This window comes from Ambystoma mexicanum, chromosome 2p (assembly GCF_040938575.1).
Source record: "Ambystoma mexicanum isolate Mex_15411 chromosome 2p, UKY_AmexF1_1, whole genome shotgun sequence".
In the NCBI taxonomy this organism is placed as follows: domain Eukaryota; kingdom Metazoa; phylum Chordata; class Amphibia; order Caudata; family Ambystomatidae; genus Ambystoma; species Ambystoma mexicanum.
In genome coordinates, this window is record NC_090923.1 from 210173593 (window position 1) to 210192846 (window position 19254).

The 19254-nt window shown below is 42.0% G+C and overlaps 1 protein-coding gene across 1 annotated transcript in view; it reads right to left on the bottom strand.

Moving 5' to 3' along the window:
• Nucleotides 1–19254, bottom strand: part of GRM7 (glutamate metabotropic receptor 7) — a 2427639-nt gene that overhangs the window by 802676 nt on the left and 1605709 nt on the right. The window contains exon 8 of the mRNA XM_069643494.1: nt 142–1077. Within this exon, the coding sequence (XP_069499595.1) occupies nt 142–1077 (936 nt within the window). The remainder of the gene's footprint in view (nt 1–141; nt 1078–19254) is intronic.

The window sequence follows — 19254 nt, forward strand, 5'->3', positions numbered from 1 at the left end:
CTAATGTTTATTTTTATTTTTTTTATTTTTTTACCAAAATACAGAGGCCACACTTGAATGGTCGTCATGTCAAGAAGAATGACTATATCTACAAATAGATCATTATAAAAATACAGGAGCGGACAGAGCACAATAACTTACCTTTTCAGCTGACTGGGCTGTTCCAAAAAATATGGGTATGAATGCCAGCCATACTATACAGGTAGTATACATAGTAAATCCAATGGGTTTGGCTTCATTGAAATTTTCTGGGACTCCCCTAGTCTTGATGGCATACACGGTACACGTGACCATGAGGAGTATGCTATATCCCAATGAGCATATGATTTGGAGATCTGAAATATCACACTTCAATACGCCTCTGGCTTGATTAGGGTCCATTGGCTTCTGCTCTTCATAGTCTACGACAGTCTGTGGTGGATATACTCCAAACCAGATGAACACACCAATTAGTTGGACAGATATTAAGATAGATGTGATTGCCAGCTGTGATGTCGGGCTAATCAGCCGAGGTGCAGTCACTGACTTTTTGCCTTGTTCAAATATGCGATATATGCGGTTAGTTTTGGTCAAGAGTGCCGCGTAACTGATGCACATTCCCAAGCCCAAGAAAATGCGCCGGAAAGAGCAGACACCAACGTCAGGCTTGGCAATCATTAGGAAGGTGATAATGTAGCAAAAGAAAATTCCAGTGAGTAGCACATAGCTCAGTTCCCTACCTGACGCCCGAACAATAGGCGTATCATTGTATCGAATAAAGGTGGCCATGACAAAGATGGTTGCAATAATCCCCAACATAGCCAAGAAGACCGGAATAACCGCCCATGGAGAGTGCCATTCCAGTTTTACGATGGGTATCAGGCGGCATCCAGTACGGTTCACATTTGGTCTTAAGCCATAGCCACAGATCTGGCATGTGACCTCATCAAACTGATACTGGTATCCATCACAGAGCTCACATTGCCAGCAGCAAGGCATCCCTTTCTTAGTCCTTTTGCGTTCTCCTGGTTTGCAGGGGAGGCTGCAGATGGAGGGTGGCACCTCACGTATTCCTCTGCTCCACTGCATGTCCTCTATCTGCCAGTGAAAAATACAGAAATATTCAGATGGTTACTTGTGTGACTTAAGCAACAAAGTAATGCACATGAAGTCAATGTTTCACAGTAAATGCAGGTGGGTGAAATGCTTAGAAACTATTACCAATTAAACAAAACAACACAGTGAGATCAAATGCAATGTTTCTTCATCAGTCAAATAAACAAATACATTCCACTGGGTATGTATTATATCATTATCAGAAAGTAGAAAGTGTGTAACATTGAAGATGCAGAAGATTAACATATGAATTGTCCTGTCTTCTTGAAACCTGAATGTGTCTTACCAAGCAAACTGTACTCCAGTTTAAGGAAAGTAACCTTAGAATAAACACCCAACATCAATGCAGATAGAGCGTGATGCAAAAAGAATACCATTTTTTAAAAAAAAGAATGGTAAGTAAAAATTGTGCTTGGGCCAACTCCAAATTGCATACAGATAGTGAATCACAAAGAATGACACCTGGGGCTCAAGCAATGTGAACATAATGTACTTGTTGCATGCCAATAGACCATATGTAAGCATGTCTGCATTTATATTTATATGGAATTATTCTAGTGAAAACATAGTTGGAAAGAATAGAGCACTGTACATATGGTGCATAACCAGGGGGTTTGACGTGGGGTGAGAGGGTAATAGTAGTATCTGGGATGGATAATTCGAGGGCTGGTGCTGGAGGGGGAGGAATAGTTATGAGTGAGTGATCAGTGCTTAGCAAGCTGTTATTTGAGGAGTAGTGTGTTCAGGTTACCGCTGACATATAGGATGTTGGGGGAATGTCTTCACTGTGTTAACCTATTCAGGGTAGGAGAAGGCTGGTTTCCAAATGTGTTCCTATTGCAGTTCTTTGTTTCCAATCAAGTGATAATGTGGATTTTATTCTCATTTTTGCTTCTAGTAATGTTGAATGTTTTTATTGGTCTGGTCGAGTGGTGTTTTGGTTGTGTCTGCTTTGTAGGACATGCAGGCTAGGGCTGCCTGATTGAAAGCCATTGTATATCCCTGAAGATGGGAGTTGTTGGAATTGAATTTTCTTAGTCCTGTGAGGATGCCTCAACATTTCAGTCCATGGTGACATCCACAAATCCTATGAGTAGGGTGTTACCACCATTCAATGACCAGTATTTACTGTTCTGAATGGCTTGGAATTTTGGGTCTTCAGGTTATTGTGCATATTGAATAAGAGTTCACATTTAATGGCAAATCAGTGGCTTGACACTGTGGAGTATCGCATGCAGGTATCATGATGTTTGGGTCTTCTTGTTAATGTGCATATCGAATGAGAGGTCCCAATTAATGACAAAGCACATTGATTAATTACTGGCTGAGAGTTGAGTCATGAATGCTTTTATGTGAGCTAGGGTGGTGCTCCTGCTCTGCAACACCTTTAGTAGGGGTCCAGGAAAGTGGGACTCACCGAGATAGACTACCCTCTTGGGAACAAGGACTTCTGATACAGTGTGGAACTTCCTGATACACTCCAAGTGATGGCATACATGGATTTTCTAATATAATAGAGAATTATCAATTTCATAAAGAGGGAATGAACTCATGCTATCCATGACAGGATACTGTAGGGAGAGGGGGCTCTGAATCCTAGCTATGGCTCCACATTTCAACAAGGGTAAAGGCTGACCCCATTGTGAGACTCATGTGTGAGACTCAGCTTGAATATTGTAGATGTCAGTAGTATGAATGCACAGAACACATGCCAGATAAATGTGGCATTGCATACCATGATGTTATCACTTTACACACCTACACCACAGTTATGGGCTGAGTTGCACTGAACAACATAAGCCTAACATAAACTAAGTTATACTAATATCCCCTAACCAATACAATCCTCTACTAATATTCAGAGCAAGTCAATTCTTGATTTCTGTTTACACACTTTGGTGCAGATTGATATCTGATTGTGCAAGGCATTTGTGTTGTGCCAAGTTAATTTGAAATGCAGGAAAAACAAACATGACAAATGACATGTGTTTTGCTGACTTCATGTGGCTTGAAGTGAATCCATTGTTAAGTTTACAAAATTGAAATGCAGTGCAAGAGAAATGTAACTCTCTCATCCTTGTTGCTGCCATTCCACGCAGCTCAGAATAATTATGTGCTCAACAGTGGTTGATTAAAAGGGATGTGGTTCTGATGGAGAATGACATCACAGAGAAAGGCAGGAACTTTTACATTTAATGTAAGTACAATTTATATCTGTGGGCAGACTCAGAGAGAAGGCTTAAATAGCACTGCAGCCAGTAGGCCATCTCTCTCTTGGGCTGGTGCATGTGTCTCAGAAGAGTCTGGCTGGCTCGGGCACTCTTAGGGCCTCATTACACGATAGGTAGTAAGGGTTTACCGGTACCGGTAAGGGCACCGGTACCGGTAAACCCTTACCACCTTACTACGAGGTCCCTTTGCGGGACTCGACCTTAACAGCTGGTGTAGACCAGCCGTTAAAGTTGGGACCCGCAAAGGGACCTTGGTGCTAATTATGGTACCGCAATTTGCTGTACCGTAATTAGCTCCTACCCATTCCCATTGAGCCCTATGGGGCAAAAATGGGAATGGGAAAGGGCCATGGAGAAAGGGGGAATTACCGCCCTGGCAACCTTGGAATGGGGTGGTAATTCCCCTTTCCTCCATGGTGGTACCGGTATGGTACTGGCGGCAACCATGGTGCTAATAGCACTGAGCCTGAGAGCGTTCAAAAATTGCTGACAGGCAGGCTGAGGAAAAAACTTTGTGGACTCCTTCCAAGTTCATAGAAGAATAGAAGCAGTTGAAGGGAACCTTCCGTGCAAGCGTTATCCTGTGGTGGTTGCTTTCAGTCCGGGGGCGCACATAATTAAGCTACATTGTTGGTGAGTGTCTGGTTAATTGAGGTGTAAGCTAAATGAGTGATTTATTGCAAGGATATGTTACAAGCTATTGTAGACTGGCACATTTTCTAATTCATTTTGGGTTCTGCACAGAGCATTTAAACGTAGGAAGCTGCATTCATTTTTGACAAGCTTCAAATGTGACAGTAGCTCACACATTGCAAAGTCTTGTGATAAGCACAAGGTTTAACTTTAACAGAGTTCTGGGCATTTATCAAAAAGAAATGAATTTTAGCCCATTTGGTGAAAATCTATTTACTGTGAGGGAATCTTTCATTAGAAATCATTAGCTCATGTATTACGGGGAACACAACTGCAGAGGGGTTCTGCTTATAAATGTGTTGTCTTCCTCTTTGAAATACAGATTTATAATGTAGTGCGGTCATTGTGCATTAAACATGTTATTTTGTATTTTGCATATGTTTAGCAACTGATAAAGAATCCAATCGAAAGGTAAATTAGTCTCACATACTTATTCCGTGTTCAGGTCTCTTGGGTTGGTAAAAAGATGGATGCAGCGTGAGTGGTAAACTCAATTTACCAAAGGCCGTAATTCACTTTATCACATGGGGTAAAATATAAAACCAACTGGTTACAGTGAAGTGAGTTTTTCTCTGAGGCTCTGTGTGAATGATAGTGTCTTATGTACATGGTAAATGTATCCTGAGATACCTCCAAAAGGGCATTACGCGGTATTGTAAATAAAATACTAAAACTGCATGAAGTTATTTTCTAGAGAGTCTTGATTTACCGTTAGTGACCCCGTTATAGAAACAATCACCGGGCAGTTCCCTATATTCTAGACTCACCACTATACTACAGAAATACCACCAAAAATACCACCAAAACCTAACACCAAGAAATATCTCTAACAACACTCAGACTAGCACTTTAAATCAGTTCCTCCCCTAGAATGTGCCTAGGATGTTGAAAATGGATGATATGAATGAGAGATGTTGAGACATTGTGAGAAGCTGATAGAAGCCTCCTTTGCATAGTAGAGCGGAAGGAGGCAGAGCTCTACCAGAATGCAGAGCACGCGTAAGTCAGTCGAGGTCTGATGCAGAACAAAAGACAATGAAAGACCAGTGTGTGATACCAGAAGACATTGCAATGCGGTGAAAGAGGGAGTTGGGTGGTAGGCTTACCACACAGCTATGGTCGTGGGCAGTCCGATAGCAGAACAGTGCCAATACCACTGATTGGAGAAAAATACTCCTGACCAGACACACAGTACACCTTTTATGTGGAAGACAAGAACAAAACACACATGGAACATACAGTGTGACAAATGAGTCACAAATGAGTCACACAGCCAAGTAGAACCTGAATGAAAGTCCAAAACCTTACTGGTATCGGTGATGTTACCCCTTGGAATAGAAGGTAATGCAGGTATCAGGAGTATGGGACAGTTAAGAGGGACTCATGATTACTCCAACAAAACCCGTCCCAGTACCACTGAGAAAGATATTGGAAATCAGCCGAGGAATGAGAACCATGTTTATGAAAGGCAGATCTACATTTAGACACCCAACGTGGGAGAGGTTTTTAATGAAAAATGTGTTACCCTGGTAAAAGAGAAAGGTCAGCCCGGGTCCTAAAGATAAGAAATAGACTATAATAAATAAAGACACTTGCGAAGAATAAAAAAACAACTCATGAGACCAGGAAGACACATCTAATACATAAACAGCAATTGGAAAGACATATTAGAACCAGACAGGAAAGAGAGATGGAACTTGTAAAAAAGGAAAACTGCATACCAGGGGAGAGGAAAACTAATAGTCTAGTCTCTTACAAGAGTTACAGAACTTAGTACAGAGGATAATAGGAGACTAGTTGCATATGGCTAATTTCATAGAATGAAAGAACATTGAAAACCCTGTGACAAAAAAAAGTCAACAGGGAGTCCTACTCCTTCCCTTAGTTAGTTATATTAGTGGTAGGGTCAGATAGGTTCGATTTGGACAGTGGACAGTCTTTTTTTCTGACATTCATCCTGACTGACATACCTTAATTAGTATAATTGGAAGGCAGCAAACCATCGAGATAGGGAGAGTTAGGCCTTATTTTACTTCGCAATAAATCTCACACTGAACAAATCCTTGCAGCCTCTGTATCCTTCTTCTGATCCTCCACAGAATGCTTGTTCTGGTTTTTGAGGCAAATGAATTTGGTCTTTGTCCAATGGTTTTTCAGGTAAGTGCATGAAATCTAGTCTTGGATCAGGAATAGATTGTGCGTCAATGAGTGTTATTGATGTAATTGATCTTTAGGCAATGTTGTGTATCATACGCATACTAGTGCATATTAACATCATGTTTACATCATCAATGGCTAGGAATTCCCAAAAACATTTTTATGAGGCCCGGGCAAAATCATGTTGTTATTCCAGTGAATTTAGCCAGCCCAATAGCAAGGTTAATATGCCTGCATCATGCCTCTTTGCAGATCATGTATTTGAATTCTGTTGGGCCTACCCAGCCTTTTTATCATTGTGAGTTTCATAACATGAGAACTACTATGTTTCATCATAGTACCACCTGAATGGTACAGGGTGGAAACAACTGTCACTGCACATCTGTAAAAGGTGATATGTGATATGTGAAAACAACAAGTGAAGGTACAGCTCTACTGGGTTATTTTCCTGGCATATTTAGCAAGAAAGGTTTGGTTGTAATTATGATGAGATCTCCCAACTAGAAATGCGGGGACATTTTACTACTTGGATTGTCCAGACACTTCCTAGTAGTCTGAGTGCAAAGTAAAATCTGGCTAAATGCATTATCAAGGCCAGGACAACAACTAGAAAAGTAATTGGCAGAGACTGGTGGCCAATGTTGTCATCTCTACCTGTATTAGCTTGTTGTATTACTAATTTCTGAAATATGTGCCTAGACAGGGCTCCTGTACTGTCAGAAGTGATATTTAAGATCTTATGCGTGTTCTTCAGCTCATGTGATTTGGCTCGCTTATACAATACATATAGTGTCATGTGTCTGTCATATAATAATTCAAAGACTGCCAAAACAGAGTTGCAGGGTGCCATGAGCCTGGAGACAAGGGTGTGTGGATGATCTCTCCCTTGACACTTTTCAGCCTGGTAAATCTACTACGTGGAGAGTAAATCCCAGCACAACTAGTTAATGCTAAGTGATCCCATGCTGTGTCTTACATATCCATCCATCCCTGACATTCAAGTGTTAGGCAGAATCATGTGCAGTACCCTTTGGGAACACTACACACAATTAAGAATACACGTGTAAGTACAATTTCACCTTTGGTACAAGCCTGTACTACACAGTAAAGTGCTAGCAATGGCTGAGCAGCGAGACTTATCTCAAGAGCAAAGTGAGCAGCACAAGAGATTACAAAGGACAACAATCACTATGGTTCTAACAAACACTGATTAAAGGTTTTTGAGTAAAAAAATATACATGTATTTACACCATAATTTATAAAACAATGCACTATCATAAAGCAGCAGAGAATAACAGTCTTAATATACTACAATAACACCCAATCAATTCTAGACAAGTTGAGCTCAAAATGAAGCGTGATCAAAATGGCACTCCGGCAATTTAAAAGGGAGAAAAGACAAGGTAATCCAAAATCAATAGCACCAACAAGTTACAGGCAGGGAAATCTAAAAAAGGCTACTACAACTAGGTTTTAAGTCAATAGGTCGGGGCCAATGTTAATTGTTCAGAGTCTTTGCAGAGGATCACACAGTTCAAAGTAGTTTGTGGTTAAGCCTTTGCAAGAGTTCAAAACGAAGCTGGTCGGTGGAAAAGGATCTTAAAGGAGAAGAGAAGACAAGCCTTCGGAGAGGCAAAAGATTTCCCACGCTTTCACCGCGGTCGGACGAAACGAACAACCAAATTTGCACAGTACCTTTAAAGAAGAAGAAGCTGTAGCTGAGGCAGTAGTTCCTGGTAGTTCCTACATGCTCACGGTTCCTGAAGCTTCCGTTGTGGTGACAAGAAGGAGGATGGCTGGAGGGTCCTGCAGTGCCCATGGAAGAAGCCAGCAGTGGAGCAAAACAACAAATAAAAGGTGCACTCCTTAAAACCCAAACTGGTTCTCTTCCCACTGGCTATCCGATCTACTGCAGCGATGCACAGTGAATTGAACCAGAATGAGGACAAGTGCCTGGTGTTTGGTGAGCTGGTTGTTCCCATCGAGCTCAAGGGAAGAAGATTCCTTGCAGATCTCCTCTGTCGTCGAAGTTTCAGGCGATTCGGACCTGCAGCAGTGCTTCATTGAGTGTCCAATAGTTGCAGCAGTCATCTTCTTTCAGCTTCTCTTTGGTTCTCTCGTTCCAGTGGCAACTCTGCCTTCAGTCCCAGAGATATGCTTTTTATCCACCAAATCCCCCATTCACACAGTATGGCTGTCAGTCACACAGCAGGGTGGCTATCCTGGCAGGACAGCCACCTAGCCAATCAAACAAGAGTATGACTTGGGTCTCCAAGGAGACCCTGTGCAGGGGGCCTCACACCCCTCCCTCACATCCTGTCCGCCCAGACACTCAGGCACCTAAGAAGGGCTTCTGTGCCAAAGGACAGCGAACAAAAGAACCAAACGTGGTTTGGCATTCAGAGTAAAACACTAGAAAGATCTTAACAAAAAGATATGGCAAACTAACTTGACCGGAACCAAGTTAAAATTAAAGTGGATTACCGGGTCTGAGTTCGAGGCTACCACCATAGCCTCAATGGAACCAAAGGCTATTTTCATAGTCTGCGGTAGAATAAAAAAGGTAGATACCACTGCCACCAGCCCAATCTTAGAGAAATGGGAATATACTAATGTTCCATGAGAATCAGACAAGAGGGGATAACTATTAACCCCTCCAGTACTCTATTGGAAGATAGGGTGCACTGGGTCTGTACATTTAAAAAGACTATACAAGTCAATGGTAACTTTACATGTTATGGGAGACAGTAGTCAATCCCAGAAAATGGAGTTTAAAGTGGGAAGTCTGAAAAGACAACCCTGTGTCACTGCACTAAAGGTGTTGGGTCACACACAGTAAAATGATGATGCCTATGGCGTGGGTGAGACTCCATAGTCCATGTGCATAAAAGTAAAACACATTGAAAATGAACATTTCAAAGCCCAAAAATATAGCAAAAGAGCTGGAGGTCTCTAAGGTAGAAGAAATGTAGCACTTGTGTGAGAAATCTCCCTAACATCAAGTGAACTGCAGTTTCTGGGGCTTACAGTGTTGCTTTTCCCATACGTTATTGCATATGAAGCATCTTCGTAAAAGTGTTATCAGCTACAAATCAAGGGCCAGCCACTGGTCGGAGACTTCTCCACCACTGCCAACTTACTCTGTATGATATTTGTGGAGCAGAAATATATGTTCTCCAACAACATATATCTGCTTTATTTATTTCTTTGCATCATGTTTATTTCACTATACCTGGAGCATTATAGGTATTAACAGAATGTAAGAAAATATATGCACTTTGCTCAGAATTAACTGCTCTCACAAGACAATGAATAACTTGAGTTGTCAGTAGTATGTGCACTTCAATGTGCATAATGCAATCAAAAGGATAGTGTGTAAAGCAATGTATGTTTCCACTTGACTGCAAAGTAACTTCATAGTGACATGTGAAAAACACTCCATAGTGCCAAAAGTTCTACATCAACAGATCCATCTAAGTCCCATAGCTGGTTTGTGTCACGACAATTTGGTACTGTTATTACTGCTATTCCTTTAGAAGTGCAGAATGCAATCAAATATGCAGGGCTGAATGTGCTATTCAGAGATTACATTGGATAACATGAGATGCCTGTATACTCCCCTGCAGGCTAGATTTATTATCAACCCCCCGAAGAGGCAAGCCGACGCTGTAGGTAACGGGCCGCTGCCCAAGTCAAGGTTCCGGGTGCAGTGAGGATCCCTTAACGAGCGGCATATCGCCTTTAGCACCCGGTCAGCATGTCCATTTTCCATGGTGATGACTGTGACATCATCAACAGGAAAATGGTCTAAGTTGACAACTGCACGGCACGGTGCCGAGTCGCGTAAGAAAGGTATGTTTCTTGTCTTTTTTTTTAAAGACACCATTAGCACCCATGTAGAAAGCTGCACGGTGCTAAGTGGTGAAGGGGGAGCTGGCCTCCCAGGCTACTCGGTAAGCGGGCGTGTACTGGAGAATACAGCCAGCATTCCGAGCATCGTGACTGGACGCACCCCCTCCCAGTTTGCTAATGCATATTGGTACCCGGCGCACCAGCAGTACGTGAAACTCTTACTTTTGATTGATTAATTTGTAAGCATTGCCATAGCATAATTCCTTTCACCCAATGATGTGCCCCTCGTGCAGGTGCTAATCCTTCATTCACCTGCCGTAGTTCGGCGACATTTCCTCATACTTCACACTTTCACTACTTGCCAGCGATCGCTTCTACGTTAATCCGAAACCTTTCATTTGGAAAACAAAAATGAAGCACAAACCAACTTCCTCGTTGTGAAACATGGCAACCTCTTTGCCCTGCTCATAGTTGCACGGACCCCCAGAAACAATCAACATTTCCATTACCGGCAAACTGAGAATAGAGGAATGGCTTGAAAGAGAGCATCACAGAAACTGAAGAAGGACCAACCACTACAGCAGGTTCATCAATATGGGACAACTGGGGCCCAAAATGGCAGCCTGTTTATCCATAGTAATGAAGCAGTATGTGCGTTCTAGTCTTTTTAGAACTAACATGTACTGTGACTGCCGCCTTCTGAAATGGCACATAGAAATGCTGAAAAAAAAATACATCACCATTAGTATCGCAGGGCTTTAATCCCTGGAATACAAATGCCAATAAGCCCCTCAGTGGCTGGTCATTACTACATAAGGTAATTCCCCTGCGGCCTTCATTAAGGCCCTGCCTTATTCTTGTTCCTGTAGCTATGGCCCCAGGGGCATTACCTTATGTGGTTATGGCCTATCGGCGAGGGGTGTGATGCCTGATTATGTGAATAGAATCTTCAACTTCACTTAAAAAATGACAATTTGTCTACTTATCAGACAAGAAGAAAGTATTGCACTTTTCTTTAAAAATATGTAGTTGACATTTTACTGACATTTTACTTAATAAAGTAATCAATTAAATGATGTAATCTTTGTTAGGGACAACATGTTAAAATGCTTGTGTTTCATCGCAGTACAACAAAAAACATAATTGACACTTTTTATGAGGATTTTGATTTTTTCACATGAATGGGCCCCTGAAGATTAAGTTTCTTCCTCAATGCATTCGAAATTAATTGCTGCTTCTGGGACAGCTCTTAACTATTGGCATTTACAGACAAACAACTGTCCATACAAGGACGTTTGACACCTTCGTTGAAACCGTGTCATGTTGTTGTTCATAGGCGTTGATCAGCAGCTTCAGTTAACACAGCTGCTCGATCGGGACAAAGAGAATCCCGCGGGCATTTGGTAACAACATCAATAAAAAGTGTGGCAGGAGGAGTTTTCAGTGCTCCTAGAAGCAACTCCTTGTGTACAAAAGGTAAACTGTGATAAATGAATTATGCGACCTAGTCGTTATTTAACGTACAGTTATTAACTGATAAGGGCATGTGCAGAATACAACAAAGTATTCATATATGTGTAACCATTGATGTACATTCTAATTAAGGTTTGGGAATTGCCTGAATCTGCAGAGGAAGCTAAAGGAAGTTAAAAGTTAGTTGTAGTAAGGTTATATATGGCATGTCTCTATGGTGTTTTCACAGGGAGCGGTCCAGTAAAAGGACACCTGGATATTCCCATGCGCAGGATTAAAAATGTAACCAACGCATGGTAAGTGCGTGGAAAGCATAATAAAATGCTTTTGAAACGTTTCTGTAGCTAAACCTTATACACAAAGTGGTAATTGCTACTTTTTCCCCTTTTTTTTTCCTTTCTCTCGTTCTCTCCTGGTATGGCTTAGCTATGCTCTCTTCGATTTTCAAGAAGTAAAGAAAATTGACCCGAGAACCAATTTTCCAGACGGTGCTCAAGTTCACATTTGTGTGTTAAAGTTAGTCCTGTAGAATAGATTGTTAAACTGTATTTTAATGGTTCAAGTCTTGTGTTTCATGTGTGTAGTGGGATTAAGTTGTTCCCCCTGAAGAAGTTCTCATATTGAGAGCAGAATAGCTTCAGTAGAACGAAACATGTTGGGTGTGTAGCGCTGTGATTTAATAACAGTTTGGCAAGACCGAAATTATTAATTATGAGATACCTTTCAGAGGAAAGGAGTGAGATACTGTACTCTAATAAAAAGGTTTAAAGGTACCTAGATGAAAAAGGGTCCTTTATATATTTAAAAAAACTGTAAAAATCCAACACAGATTTTGCACTACATGTTTAACATTACCATTCAATTTGCACTTTTGCACTTTGCACTTTGAGGTCGATCCATTCATAGTGGACAATTGACCACTGTGGAGGAATCAACCGTACTAAGGTACTTATTTAAGGTTTCATTAATAATATGTATTATTTTCTGATTGTTTATATTGTATCTTGAATATTTTTAGTCACACTGGGTTGTAAAAGATTGTGTTTTAGATATATATGTGTTTTTTGTGTAATACTGATAATTGAGATATATATAAAATAAAAAAAAAATGTTTTACACTGATTGCATTTGTGTGATACCCAGCACCTATTTGGTTCCTGGTCTGGGAGATTTCATAAATAGGAGAGGTAGAAGAGAGATATTGGGCCTCATTACGACCCAGGCAGAAAACCAGGGTGCTAATAGCACCATAGTCCATGCCGGTAAGTTACCGACTCCACCATGGAGAAAGGGGGAATTACCACCCCATTACAAGGTTGGCGGGGCGGTAATTCCCCCTTCCTCCATGGCCCTTCCCCATTCCCATTTTTGCCCCATAGAGCTCAATGGGACTGGGGAAGGCGCTAAGTACGGTACCGCAAAATGCGGTACCGTACTTAGCACCAAGGTCCCTTTGCCGGTCCCTACGTTTACGGCTGGTGTAGACCAGCCGTTAAGGTCGGGTCCCGCAAAGGGACCTCATATTCAGGCGTTAATGGGTTAACGGCGCCGCAGCCTTTTACGGCACTGTTAACCCATTAGCGCCAGGGTCATAATGAGGCCCATTGAGAGAAAAGGTCCTAAGGAGAGGAGACACACAGGTTCTTTGATTTTGACTTCATGATTGCTTTATGGGCAGAACCTTTGTGTCATTAAAATAGCCCACAGTCTCTTTTTGTTGTTGCAGCTCTTAACTGACACCATATAGCTCGGAGAAAAACAATAAAATGAAACTTTAACTGGAAACAAATGCAACAAGCTTAGTTGAACCATAGTCATGACTTTTCTGGCACAACTCACACCGTCATAAGTGACAAAATGCACTATGCAAAGATGTAAGTCGAGGAGCCTTTAAACCGGTTCCCTTCTCATTTCTAAAGACAATCCCGTTCATGGACACATGGTCAGTTCTAAAATAGCAAATTACCATTGCATGACCAAATTACCCATCCAAAGAACAAACAGTGTTTCCATACCCAAACATAGGATAGGTTTTTTAACAGATTCTTGACTGGCACTCACTGCAGTAGTTGAACTGAGCTTTACCTTTCCATATGTTACAATTCATGTACATGAACATGATCCTTTACTATTTCCTCTCCATCCACCGTGAATTGTTTTCCACCATAAGCCAGTGTCTGCCAAATACTCTCAGATCTTTTCGATCCACGATTAGGGCCTTCTCTATTTCAAGTACGGAAGTCTGAGAAATTACTCAGAGAGGTCTTCCATGATGAGGAGGGGTTTAGGCAGTGCTTGCATAGGGGCTGATCTAGGGGAGGAATGCATGTTCACAGGACGATGCATACAATTAGGAGTTGAGTAAATATTCTCATCTCTTTTTGCCCCATCCATTTGACATGGTTTCTTATTGGGTCTTCAATCACAGTGCTTCCAGAATTGTGTTGATATCTGGCCAGCATCTCTCGCTAGCAATAGGTTTCTGATGCTCTATAGGTACACAATAAATAACACATTCATGTGCAGGTGCAAGTGACCCCATTCAAAGATACAGTGAGCACATTGTAATTAAAGCAAGTTTCTTTAAATGTATCCAATGTGTTTGAAGACCTGGCCATGTCTGTCTGCTGTACCACCAATGGGGAGCGAGAGTGGGATTTGCAGAATTCCATAAACAGTAACCATTAGGATCTCATATGGTCTACAATATAGCAATAATCACCCGTAATGACCTGAGGACCCTCTCGAAAGGACTCTGGCAGTCTGTGGAACAGGTGATTATTACTATTAGCGCCCAGGGTTGCCAATCTGTCTGCCCCACAAATCAAAGCACTTTAAACTTGACCTTTAGCCTGGCTCAGTGACCACTATACCCACATAATGGGCATGGCAACTATTCATGACACCTTCTGTCGGATGTGGTGTTAGCTGAAGAGATACCCAATACACATTATGGGAGATATAGAATAATCCCAGCTCTAAGTGGTAAAGGAGGTACGTTACAATGTATGGTTGTGAAAATATAATCACGCTGATGTCCTTTTGAGGGCACCATCTCCACTTATCTTGATTTCAGATTTTGGGCCTACTTGAGTATGTTCGTACTTCCTGCTTAGTGATTGCAAATGTCTGAACTCTATGATTTCAGAAGCCATGCTGCTAAGTGTGTAGTGTCTGGGCATTGGTGTCTTAACTTACTGTGTTGTTGTGTTAGTAAGTTGTGCATTGGTTGAACCTTGAGTGATGGTTGCACTTCCATCCTTAAGTGATGGGTTACCAGGTTTGTAATGCCCACATTGGTGCAATCAGTATCGGTGTCAGACTCGAGTGTAGTAGTTTGTTAACTATTATGCAGAATAGTGGTTTTGGGGCAAAAGCATAAGCAAATACCCCATATCAACTCATCCATAGAGCACTTCATATGGTCCCTTCGGATGGGCATGGACATTTTGTGTTGTGTACTGTTGCAAACAGATCCATTGTTAGCTGTTCCAACATTCTGAAAGTCTGTGTTCATTTCCCACTCGTAAATGTGTTGGGACACTCCACTTAGGTTGTCTGCTAGGTTATTGCAATCACCAGTGACATGATTTGTGTACATTCCCCTCTCCACACACCACTGCCATATGTGTAGAGCAAGTGACAGTGTCACAGAATGTGTTCCTCCCTATTTTGTTATGTACACCATAGCTGCGTTATTGTCTGTATTGATCAATACGCTGCTGTTGTACAGTTTTGTTTGAAAGGGTAGGTCAACCATCTTTATTGATTGCAGTTCTAGTATGTGTATGTTTTGCATTTCTTCTGCTTGACTCCTTTTGCCCTGTGCAGTAATCCTCTGGCAATTACCCCAACCAGCCCCCCAAGCAGTGAGGCATCTGTTGTCATTACAGCCTGTGCTGTCTACATGGTCAGCCTTTTAAGATGTGTTTGTTTGAACAACAATCCAGAGAACTGGCCACCTCTTTTCACACTACCTGTACATGTCACATTCTGCTGACATCTGGGACCCTTGAGGGGAGAGACACTGTTAGATATGTAGCATGTTTCAGAGTGCAGGGCTTATTTAAAAGTTGTTCAGACAGGCGACTCTTGACAATCCCTATCAATTGGCCAGGAAAATCATTATTTGATTCACTGAGTACCCCAAATTGTCACGGGTCACTGGATTTGGACGGAAATTAAGCCCTAACCGTCCATAAATAACTTCAGGAAAAAGGTGACTCCAGGACTCAGCACCAGTGGAAAAGTAATTGATTGTTTAACATGCAATCAAAAGGTTTTTTAAAAAAATTAGCCCTCTCCTTAATGTTTACACGTGTTTTGGCTCGCCTGAGCCTTTATCAAATTAGGGCTGACATGAATAAACAGAGGTTGAAACACAGTATTAAATTCATACCAATGATAAAATCAATGTTAGCAAATAGAGTATACAAAACACACATGTGAGTTTCAAATTGCAAAGCCATAATACCATCATACACCATGGTATATCAAAATTCCAAAAGACAGAAAAATAAGGGTTGGTGAAGGGAAGGATTGGAAGGGGTCAAGAAAACAAGTCATTGTAATCATACATCACCAAATAAAATGAAAAAACCACAATAAATAAAAAAATAAAAAAGAAAAGGACAAAAAAGAGAAAGGAAACCCAAAAGAAAAAAAAAACATTAGTTCAGTTGTTAAAAAGTCTATTTATCAGCACCATAAACAAAATAATGTTTCCAGAAAGTGCTAAATAATTAGCTTACCCGATATTGGAACAATAAAGTCCATATGACTGGTGTCAGGTGGATTATAACTGGGACAGAGCCCCAAAATCAATATTCTGTAATAAAGCGTTTGGAATAATCCTATATTAATGTATATACACACTATAACCCTTAATGAACCAAATATAAAGGGAAAGGGCAGCCCATATCTAGTGGGGAGTAGATAGCAGTGAACAGAATCAAGGCAGCGGAGAACTCCATTTCTCAAGGACAGCATTGCATCCAGATGGATCACTATTTAGGCAACACCGGGTGGGAGAAGATCTTCTGAGGCTCAACAAAGAGACAGAGGTATCCCAAACATTAGAGAAGAGGTGTGCACAACTGGGTAGACCTGTGAGAAGACTTTTGGGGCTAACCAATATTGAAGGAGGTCCTAATGACCTTCACTTCAAAAAGGATGCCAGAATCGTCTTGTGTAAGGTATTCCACAGACAGCTTCACATTCAGAAAGGGTCTCATAGGTAAGAAGGTTTTCAGGGGAAGAGGGCCTGGTTCTCGAAATGACATGGGCATTCGGCCAGCATTAACTCTTCAAATACATTACCACATATATAGGATGCTGGTGTTCCAGCACTGCAATCATTGCCCCCACGGGTTCCTGATGACTGCGAGCACAGCTCCCTTATATAATTCAAGAATGAGCACTTTATATTGGGATGGCAAGAGCATCATCCTCTGCCATTGACAGGAAATAATACATCAAGCAGAAGAACTGTGCATGTTACATATTCTCACTAGAAGATGTGAACTTCATTCACACAGTTCTGAAATATCCTAAATAACAGTTTACATATTGTCAATGCAAGTTGGCATTTGGATGATATCAGTAACACTAGCTTCTTCCAACATGTGCTGTGCCACTCACACTTCGTAATATATTTCTCACAGAACACACTATTTAACTTTCACTAAAGCACACCAGCACGTTGATGAGGTGCGAAGAAGCAGGTGCTATTTATATCCAGCACAGACCTCATGTTACCTCTTGTCACTTTGGGAAATCTACATAATTCAATTCACACTAACCACAACACATGTTCCTCTATGGCTTCTTAAAATGTATACATATTTAAGACATGGGGACTCATTCTGAGTTTGGAGGTAGCCATGGCGCTATTTGCGCCATGGCTGCCTCCAAAACCGGGTCCGACTCCGGTTTGGTGAGATGGGGATTTACCGGTCCATTCCGACCTTGGAGGGACCGGTAAGTCCCCATTTACCAAACCATTGCCTATTCCACTTTTGAGCCCTGAGCCCCAATACGGCTCAATGGGAATGGGGAGGGCGCAAATAACGGCCCGGCGCATGCCAAGGCTGTTAATTGCACCCTGGTCCCCTGACGGGAACCGTAAGGTACGTATGGTCCGACCAAACGTACCTTACGGGTCCCATTGGGGGACCTCGGAATAGGGCGCAAAGGGATTCCCATCATATTGTTTCTAAGGGTTTTCCTATTTTCTGTCATGTCTTCATTATATATTTAATGATCTCATTATTTAACAATGATCCTGACACCAGTCTGCAGCTTCCCATATTATAGAACGACGTCCTTTCAACATTTAAATAAACACATAATGCACACACGGTACTCTTTGTTTAGTACATGGTGCAAAATTTCAGGACAGATAGATATGCCATTCACAATATGTATTTCACTTCTCTCCTCCGCCACCTGATTACTTGATCCTTCTCTTCAGCGCAGGACCCACGATTAAGATGCATCCGCAACCAATAACCCTGGTACCCCGGTGGCCTTACCTACTCCATCTGACCACTTAGGATACATTCATCTTATACTACCACTGGCAGATCTTCCATCCTCTTCCCTTATGACAGCAAGGGAAGCACACAGAGACAAAAGGGAGTTAAACTCTACCAATCCTGTGTTTTAGGCCCAGTCTCGAGTCGAATAGCCTCCAGGGAAGGGTTTGAAGTCGTAAGAGGTCAGAACAGGCTGAGTGACGTCCCCGTGGATACCAGGTGAGCGTTACACTTGTGTGCTTCAGGAGGGCATCGAGCACCTGGTTCACAGTGTATGAGAATACTGGTTGTGATATGCCATGCATCTGCCCTACTGGTAGGTGCCTGTGGCCAGGAAGTGGAGCTCAAAGACCACCTTCAGTAGAGGGTGGATGGCAGTACGGATGTCTATGAGGCTGACGATGTTGTTATGTAACATGTTGTGAAGACCGGTGGGGGGGTCTGTACTTCCGCTCTCTATATGGTAGAGGAGAGGCACAGAGGACCCCAGCCAAGATTCTCTATTACGGTAGCGATGGACGAGCAATCAAGGCCTAGCTTCTCAGGAGGTGATGCAGGCTGGTTCTTAAGTACAGTGTATCCCCCAAGCCCCCACAAAGGAATGTCCACACACTGTATTACTGAAAACACAGTCTTTATATAATTAATATTCAAAGGTTATGTACACTTATCACAATAACGCACTTTGTGCTCAGGAAAATCAATAATGGTAAATATCTACAATTCTAAAGTGGTACCACTAATATTAGACCTCATTAAAGTGCATTCACAATACTGTTAAAATGGCACACAGATCAATAAGAAGGAAACCAGCAATAGAGAGAGGAGAGATAACAGAGGGTTGAAACAATAGGCAGAATACTGGCCCCTACCACTGGACACAGTTCTGTGTGGAGATCCCCCCACCTGGGCAACCTGTAAAATAAAGAGATATAACACAAGCCCAGTCCATATATTGTTCAATAGTCTTATTCTCTCCTACAATGTTTTTACCCCCCCAATGTACCTGGTGGAGTCGAGTTCTTCGAAGAGGCGTCGACAGATCCTTCTTGAATGACCCCCTTTAAAGCAGGAGTCACGGATCGTCGAGAGGCGTCGAGAAGCGTCGAGGAACTCGGTGTTCGGTGTCGGGGAATCGACGGCCCTTCTTGAATGCCTTCCCTTTCAAGCGGGAGACACGGGGCGTCGAACGTCCGACAACAAACAGGGTAGAACGG